Raw genomic sequence first — 9,642 nt, 5'->3', positions numbered from 1 at the left:
TGATCTAGTACGAAGGAAGCCACAGGAATTCGATGGGAAGCATATAGAGCACAATTTGAGTTACTGGAAGAAATGAATGAATGGACAGGAGAGCAGAAGGCAGTGTACCTGGCAACCCAGAAAGGTTGTTGGAACTGTGGAGAGCAAGGACATATGAAGAGCTAGTGTAAGAAGAATACTATCAATAAGTCAGTCTCAGGGAAACAAGTAGTGGTTGGTGTTGAGGGATGCCCCTCAACCCCCATCGTGAAAGTCCCAACAGCTAAATGTAAAATGGCAAGCAAACATAGTGTCTATGTGATAGGGAAGCTGGATGGCCAAAAGTGCAACTTTGTTTCTCTCTTTTAACACTTGCCGGAATTTGGCCCTTGTTGTTCCCAAACGTCATTTTATCAAAATTAATTACACACTTTCTCGGAAGTAAAGTAGTCCAACCCTAGTATACATTGGTCTTCAATGTCAGCCAAGTATACTTTGTGTCTGTCCTTTAAGCCCATGAGCTGAATAGTTACCCACACTGGTCCTCACAACCTTGCATAATGTCCTGTCACACCACAGAGCTTCTGTATTGCTTCTGGTACTCCTTTGTGATCCAGCACCTTGATGCTCACAAGGGTTTGTTTAGATGCAGAATCTATTTGAACTAACCAGGTGTCATCAAGCTGAAGTCAAAGTGACTGAAGGAGTTGATGATGGTGAAGTGGAACCAGGTATACATATTAAATCAGAGCAAGAGAAAGACCAAGATTTGAAGCCAATAATTGATTTTCTAAAAGCAAGTGTTTTGTGCCCTGCTTGGAAGAAGGTGTCTAGCTTAAGCCCTGTGACAAAGAACTATTGGGCACAATGGGACCAGTTGAAGCTTGAAGATGGTATTCTTGTCCAGAGATAGGAAACTGCACATGGGAATGTGACGACCTGGCAAACAGTTATACTGATAGTTTAACAGGAGGACATCTCGGAGTTAAAAAGATGAGTCACCTACGACAGAGATTTTACTGGATAGGAATAAGGCAAGATGTGGAAGAATGGTGCAGGACCTGCAGTACATGTTGTGCTAAAAGGGGACCCAAGTATAAGGGACGTGCTCCAATGAAGTATTTATGTTTATAAAGCATTTCATTTATTTTAGCTTAAATTCCACTCTAAAATATATCTTTCAAATTTAGTCATCATTGGTCAAACATATTTCCTCTTCTGCTTGCTACATACAGTTTGGCTTGACTATAAGTTCAATGCATTGTTTAGTTATGATCTTACTTATTTTTCAAAGCCACCAGTTTGAGTTTTAATCTTTTATGTAAATAATAAGTTATTAAAGGAACTTAATATTTTCATGATAAGAACTTACTGTGATTTTATTGCTATTTTAATAATTTTTAGAAAAATTAGACAGAACAGTTGATGTAGAAAAAAAGACCATGGAGATTGAGGAAAAAGGAGTCAAACTGAAACTCACAATAGTGGACACACCTGGGTTTGGGGATGCTGTCAATTGTGAAGAAAAGTAGGTTAACTACATTATTATATATGAAAATATATGGCAAAAATTATTAGAAAGTTACACCCACACAGCCAAAACTGGATATGAAACATTTTTTTCTTATGATAAGGTTTTAAACATGAAGATACTTTTTTTCTGCAAAATTCAATATTTTTATAAAGAATGCATCACTACTTTAAAACTGAAATTAGGAGTAATACATACTTAATATAATATTACAATGATACTTGAATACTTCAATTCACATCATTCATTACTGACCCAATACAGGGTTCCAGTAAGAAGTGTATAAGTCGAGGAAATGATATATTTTGTATATTTTTAGTGATAATTTTGTCATTATTTATATGAATACTTGTTGAAAAACTAACATCCAGTTTGTTTTGTTTTTTTGAAAATGAATGAGTTTCTCAAAAGTGTTTGCAACAGAAACTGTATCCAAGAGTTGTTTAAAAACATGAACGTTTTTCATTTGGATTATGATTAACAGTTGCACATTTTATTAGAATTAAAAATGTTTTATATTTTTCTTGGACTTGCATTATTAAATAATTGTTTTTATGATTTTTAGCAGAAAAATATTCTGAACAGTTATATTTGAAACTGTCATTTTATACCTATTTATTCCTCTATGTTTATAATACAGTTGGATGGTGATAGAAAATTATATTACTGATCAGTTTAACCAGTTCTTCAAAGATGAGAGTGGACTAAACAGAAAAAATATAGTGGACAATAGGGTTCATTGTTGTCTCTATTTCATTCCTCCTTGGGGACATGGGTAAGTGCAGCATTGACATTAGCAAAAAAGTACAATGAAGTTATTAATTGTTGTTTCTATTTTATTTCTCTCTGACGACATAATCAGTGATGGACTAGACTGCAGGGGAACCTGGCAAAATCCCAGTGGCCTCCGATAGAACTCTAGCAGTTGTTCCCCCTCAAATTTGGTAGTTTACCACTTAATAACATTTAAACTTGTCTTCATAAATTAAAACCAGTGTCCTTTATCTATCTCAAATGGCCAAATTGATGTAGAACACTATAATAAACAAATACATTTAAACCTATAATATACAGGTAAATGTAAAACATATTCATAGTCTCTTGAGGGAGGTGTTTTAAATGCAATTTAAATCTCTGTCTATTGCGTATGCAATAGACAGGAATTTCCAGTAACTTTCTATGTATAGGGCTAGATACTTGTGCAGATATGTCCATGCATGGCTGAACATGACTGCATGCTGTGTAGGTGTACATACAAGTTACAGCACCATATTTCTTTCCTGGCTATTACCTCATAGCTTTATGTTTTGTATCAAAATCTGAGAAAAATCATAAAATGATTGCATAGTATGAGTAAATCCTGGGCCTATTGCTTAAAGCTGACACAGACTTTAGATTTCATACAGTAAAACAGTAAATAATGTTGGAAAAGAAGGAAGAAACCAGTGAATGCCAAAAGTAGAAATATTCTAAAATGAGAAAGTATCAGGAGTCTGCAAGGTCACTAGAAATATTGAATCAACATATGCTATTCAAAGTGCTCAGTTGAATAATAATGAGCAATTCTTGGGAAATGGATCCGTAAGAAGAAGACTATAATAATGTATAATTTTGCTCATATAAATATCAATTTGATCACATTATCATTTTGTACTAATGGTAGTTTAGTTTTGCTGATATTCATATTTATTATATGCCTACCTGACAAAGGAACATTCTTTTCCCACAAAAATTGTAAAATTTTCAGCTACAATTGCTATAAGAATTAGTATTGTGTGAAACTTGTAGGCTTACAAGTTGTACAGTGTATTATGTTAAGATTAATGGACTTGTTGTACCTGGTAATTTAATTGATGAATTTCACTGGTAAACATTTGCTGATATTTGGCAAATATTGCCAGCAATAATATGACTGATCAGCTATCTCTAGTTTGGTATTTCAGATACAAGATTATTAGATTGTCAATAGTTTTCATATAAAAATAATTTTGCATGCAAGTTGGCAAGTAAAATGCTTAACAGACCTTCAAATAACAAGCTTAATGCATATTATAGGGTCTGTAGTTGATCAGTCATAATATTTGAAATTTTGAAACCATCTTGCAAGGAAATCAATAAGTGCAAAACAGAGTCTCGTATCTGTATAATTTACTTTGTCAGTATCAATATTTCATTAATATTAATGTATTATTGACAATAGGATATATTTTCAACAATTAAAATCATCTCATGATGAATATCGTTTAGACATATATAAATTAAATTAATTTCTGTGGTGCGCATGTATTTAGTCAGTAGTTCTAATATGCTTTAGATGGTGGTACTATAGCGTGCAGTACAGAAATATATTTACACTATAGCATGGTGTCTACACAGATACTATCATTATCACTTTTTGCTTCATCTGGATTTATATACATATGGACCTAGAAGGGTCAGATGCAAACTTGACCTCTTCCTCCCTCTGCACTGATGTGATAGATGCACTGTTTGAATGTTAAACTCTAACATAAACAAGAGCGTTGAATACACAGATGTTATAATATGATATTCAATACCCCTATCAGAGCCAAGTCCATTTAGGTGCGACATTCATAATTTCCATTGGGATACACTTGCTTTTATAGTCCATATATACCAATGTTGTTTCATTTGGTAGTTTACACTCTATGTATTCACATAAATACCCTATTTGATACACTATCTTATAAACCACAAAATAATATATTATGTAAGTCTAGCAATAGGTGCCTAATTACTAAACCTATAGTACATGTTAATAGGTGAGAGGTACTTAGACTCATTTCCATCATGTATGACATAGCGATCTAATGCTCATAACATTTCATTTTTTCTTAAAATATTCGAATGACCTTCTTAAAAGTCTGTCGTGGAGTGGTTGGATTTTTGCACATTTGTGTAAAAATTGTGAATTTGTTGATCTCGGGACTTTGTATATGCTTGTATGAACTGCATTTTGTACTGAATGTATATCTTTAATATGTTATTTGCCCCCCGCCGTGGCACTGCGGTATGCCTGCGGACTTACAATGCTAGAATTCTGGTTTCGATACCCGTGATGGGCAGAGCACAGATAGCCCATTGTGTTGCTTTGTGCTTAACTTCAAACAAACAATCGAATATGTTATTTGGTGTTGTGCCTGTATTATTCCCCAACAGACCTCTAACTGGTTTACTCATTGCTAGATTTTGTTAGAAATTTCTGTTACGTGTTTTTGCCAATTGAATTTAGTATTATATCTTCCTAAAGTAGCTGTCTGGAGGAGTGTTCCTTGGAAGTATAATTTTGGGGTAATTTTCAGTAGTCTTTAGTTGCACAAGTACAAGAATTTGTGTTTTTGATATATTCATTTATATTCTTTTCTTTGAGCAGTATTCAACAATGGAATTTAATGGTGGTTGTAGATTTGTGGCCGTGATTGGTGAGCTCTTCCAGATAGCTACATCATCTGCAAGGCACTAACTTTGGTTTGTTCATCACAGGGTAGTTTATCAATTTCATGCCCTGAACTTCAGGCTTGCTTTGGCTCTATATGTTTTTTGTTGAGTGGTCAAGGCTTTTGCCTGACATATGCATGCTCGGGGGGGGGGGGGTTGCTCTTTCACTATTACATGGATGACTTGGCTTCTATTAGCTTGTTTAGAACAGAAGCCTGACCATCACACTCATCTGCTGTTTCTGGAGGCAGCTCATGTGGGTAGGTTAATCATGTTGGAGAAGTCATTCCTTATACCTGTTTGTTTCTTTTTTGAATTTTCGTGCAAAGCTACATGAAGATTGGGATTGGCTGTCATTTTATAATGCTCCATAGCTGTAAGGGCCAGCATGTTTAGTGGGATGGGGATTCGAACCCGCGACCCTCAGATTGCGAGTTGAGTGTTCTAAACACCTGGTCATGTCATCCTTATACTTACCCAATATCTTGTCCACTTGGCGTTTTGTTCAACACTCATCTCAGTCAGACTCAACCTTCTCTTCAACTCCATTCAATTCTTTCAGTTCTCCAAGCCCTTACTGCTCATGAGTTTCTATCACTCTTGGAGATGTGGTGTTCTATGGAAGCCCTTATCCCTTTGGCTTGGGCACATATGAGGTATCTTCAGTGGGCTCTGCATGACCAGTGGAATCTTGCACAGAATCCATTAGAGGCCTTTATTTCTCATCCTCCTTCCCTTGTAGGCAATTTGTATTGGTGGTTGGACAAGACTAACACATTGGCAAGTGTTCTTTTCCCCCTGTCCATATTTGCATATTTTCATGGACACTTCCCTACGGCCCAGCATGGCCAGATGGCTAGGGTGCTCGACTCACAATCTGAGGATTACGAGTTCGAATCCCCGTCACACCAAACATGCTCACCCTTTTAGCCATGGGAGCATTATAATGTGACAATCAATCCCACTATTCGTTGGTAAAAGAGTAGCCCAATAGTTGGCGGTGGGTGGTGATGACTAGCTGCCTACCCTCTAGTCTTACACTGCTAAATTAGGGATGGTCCTCGTGTAGCTTTGCATGAAATTCAAAACAAACAAACACTTCCCTACAGGGCTGAGGGTGTGGGTCAATCAGCAGGAAGCTTTAGGTTGGTGGTCTCCAACCGAAAGATCATACCACATGAACATCCTGGAGCTTCTGGCTTTATGTTGTGCTTTGGATTATTTTTTCATCTTGCCAGGAATCGTCTAATCATGATCAATTCTGACAATTCTACTGTGGTGGCTTATATAAATCACCAAGGTAGCACCTGTTCTCCTTTGTGGTGGAAACTTGGATCTCCATTTTTGGGCCCATATCTGGTATTCATCGCCTTGTGTTCCATGTTCTGTGTGCATTCAATCTTGTCGTGGATCGTCTTTTCCACCCTATCAAAGTTTATCTGATGGAGTTGTTTCTCAATCCTCTTGTTTTCCAGTGGCCATGCCTTTGGGGGTACTCCTCACCTGAATGTGTTTGCCACACCCACCAATACCTCACCAACTTGCACTAGCTGTCAGTGCATTCAGTCAGGAGTGGACCAACAAATACCTTTATGTTTAAACTTCCATCCATCTTCTTATCAGGGTGATTTTGAGTATTCATGCAACTCTGTGTCTGGTCCTTCTGATTGCTCCTTACTGGCCAGCACAACCGTGGTTTCTGCATCTGCTCTAGCTCCAATATGCCCAACTATTACCTCTTCCTCTTACATCCATCCCTTCTATGCCAACCCTGGTCACTGGCATTTCATCCAGTCCTTCATATCCTCTGTTTTCAACCTGGTTTTCAACTGGTCCTTGGCGAGGAGATCTGGATTGTCCCAATGAGTCGCTTCGTTTTTAGGTCTTTATATTCGCCCTTCCTCTATGGATGTCTATCAATGTAAGTGGAATGTTTTCTGCCATTGATCTTTGGGTTGGGAGTTTTCACCTGCTCAACCAACTGTTCCTCTTTTTGCAGATTTCCTCACTTAGTTGTTTGATTATGGTCTTTGGTCTCCTCAATTGTAAGTTATTGGGCTGTCTTATCCCACAATTTTGTTTTCCAGTACCTATTGTTGTGTTCCTTCTAGATTCATCATCCTCCTTGGCGTGCAGTCTTTCTGAATTGGGATGTCAATGTGGTTCTTCACTGCCTTACTTTGCCTACATCATGTTTGATTTTTCACTTATCCCTTAAGACTTATTTCCTTCTCCTCTTGTCCTGTGGACGTTGTAGGTCAGATTTATTGGACACGATGTTTCACATACTCTTTATCATACCACATATGTTCTCTTGTATTGGGATTGCTCTTTCCTTTCCAAAACTTCGGTGGTTCATGAGGATAACTCCTCCCTCTTGCCGATTTCTATTCCTCCCATTTCCTACCTATATCCTTGGTCTTACCTGGAAAGACTATGATGTCTACTACATGATCTTTGTTCTTATATTGGCTACACAGCTTCCTTCCATGGTGTCCATTCCTGTCTCTTCATTCCATAGTAAATTTCCTCTATTTGTGATCTTTCTCCTTCCACCCTTACCAATTGGATTCAATTTTTAATTCTATTGGCTTATACTTCCAGTATATATTTTCAGTATAGGATGTCGGTTCCTGGTGGCTGGGATTTGGATGCAGTTGACATGCCATGTATGGTCCGTCACAGCCTAGCCACTCTACAGTTAGTGCATATCCTTTTTACTCTCACCCACATTCATGCAATCTATGAGATTGAGATTCAGATATTGTATAGTTCAGATCCTTATCCACTCAATGTTATCTCCCTTTTGGATGTGCTGTTCCCATTTTCTGCCCATGTCTGCATTACATCTTTCCACACTTGGCGAAGAGTATACATGGTACAGAAGTGGTATAGTCTCCCACATATGATCCTCTAATGTGAGGATCTACTCTTTAAGGGTGTTCTTTGGATGCTTCTTTCTTTCCCTCGCACTGGTCCCTCAACCCATTAAATGTGAGATTCTAGATATTTAAGTGAGTGGAGATAATGTACCATATCAGAAGTTATCATTTTCCTATACTGAAAATATATTTCTGATAAGTACTTACTTCCACTCACACTTCTCACCCCTTCCTCCCCACTGAAAACTGGTGCTTCCATTTTCTGCTAAAGCTCGAAGTGATAGTTCAATAGAATTGAATAGAGGGAGTCACATGCATCAGGAGGGGGTGTTGCACTCCTATTGATGGAGGGTTGTTGCATGATGATTTCATGCGAGAAACAGTTTAACCATGTTAAACATTGGACATGTGGGACCTAAAGTCTTGGGCACGTGCAAAAATTTCTGCATATAGAGGGCAGCAATGAACAAGAAAAGCTATTGATGTGAGAGGAGGCAAGTACCTATCGGAAATACATTTTCAGAATAGGAAAATTATACAGTATGATGAAACAAAATTTGCAGAACTATATCACCTATGACTATGCACAGAATTCATACTTTCAACATGGTATTTGGTCAACCAATAGAAAGTTTTACAAGTCAATTTACAAAACATGGTCAGCTGTATGCTGAAATGTAGTGTTTTGACCCAAAGAGTTTTGCTAAGATAAAGAAAAACTGTTCTGCATGACAGATCACTGAATAAAATAGGTCAGATCATGCCACAAGTAGATATTACTAAAATTAGGTCTGAACTGGAACACTTTGCAAGTGTATATCCAAAGCTAAATCAAAGTTTAAGATACCAGTATGCTGCCTTGGAAGAGTTGTTGGTTGAGGGAGGTGACACTGCTGATACATCTGAGATTGACCACAGAGTAGAACAAGAGGATGTTACTTCGTGCAAAACTTTCCAGAGATGCAAATGGTGTTTAATGTATGTTTTTCAGTTGTTTGAGAACTATATGTTACATATAAAAGCATATGACAACTTACATAAAGTGTATCACTTTCTTCTTCCATCACTCAAGTTCACTGTGAGAGATGTTTGTTGGAGCTAAAGATAATAAAAACAAGACTGAGGTGCCTGTTGGCAACAAAGCATCTCGAAGTCTTCATGCTTATAAGCACTGAAAACCAGTATTCTAGCTGAGATACCAAAGTGAAATTATAGACATACTCTCAGAATCATCTGGTAAACTGAGTGGCTGCTGGTTTATTAAATTCAGATTTTCAGACACTGTTATTCACACAAACACTGAACACATACATGTATTATTCCATGTATGTTTTATGCACGTGTATGTGTATTTTCATTTTTATGCACACCAGACCTCTGTGGGAAATTATACTTTTACACACAAGTTTCGTATACCACTGAACATACTAATATCATAAGTGTTTACTATTTTAAATTAATAGTTAATTGTTAAACAGTTAATGTAAAATTAAACTTGCAATAGTTTAATTTCTTCTTTGCAAGTTATGGATTTCCTACAAGTTGTGTGATAACATTTAAGTACAATATTGGATGCAATTTGATATATACACCTGGAAAAAAGTTAAGCACCCCCAAATATTTTTCAGGATTGCTTATTGAAAATAAGGTTTAATTTTCATGATGTTGAGCAATGTTCATAATTTCAAACATAATTAAAAGGATGTGAGCGTTCAGATGTGACATTTAAATCAGGCGCATTTTTTTCCCCACGTGCAACTTGCTCCCTTCTTCACGTCCAATATGCACTAT

The 9,642-nt window shown here is 36.9% G+C and overlaps 1 protein-coding gene across 4 annotated transcripts in view; it reads left to right on the top strand.

The window, feature by feature from the left end:
- Positions 1 to 9,642, top strand: part of LOC106462516 (septin-2-like) — a 146,714-nt gene that overhangs the window by 82,884 nt on the left and 54,188 nt on the right. For all 4 annotated transcript variants that reach the window (XM_022389806.1, XM_022389807.1, XM_013922449.2 and 1 more), the window contains exons 4-5: positions 1,384 to 1,507; positions 2,151 to 2,285. In XM_022389806.1, coding sequence (XP_022245514.1) covers positions 1,384 to 1,507; positions 2,151 to 2,285 — 259 coding nt within the window. The remainder of the gene's footprint in view (positions 1 to 1,383; positions 1,508 to 2,150; positions 2,286 to 9,642) is intronic.

Source organism: Limulus polyphemus, unplaced genomic scaffold (genome assembly GCF_000517525.1).
Source record: "Limulus polyphemus unplaced genomic scaffold, Limulus_polyphemus-2.1.2 Scaffold1189, whole genome shotgun sequence".
NCBI classification, from domain to species: domain Eukaryota; kingdom Metazoa; phylum Arthropoda; class Merostomata; order Xiphosura; family Limulidae; genus Limulus; species Limulus polyphemus.
The sequence above is the reverse complement of the archived record's forward strand: the minus strand, read 5'-3'. Positions and strand labels throughout refer to the sequence as shown.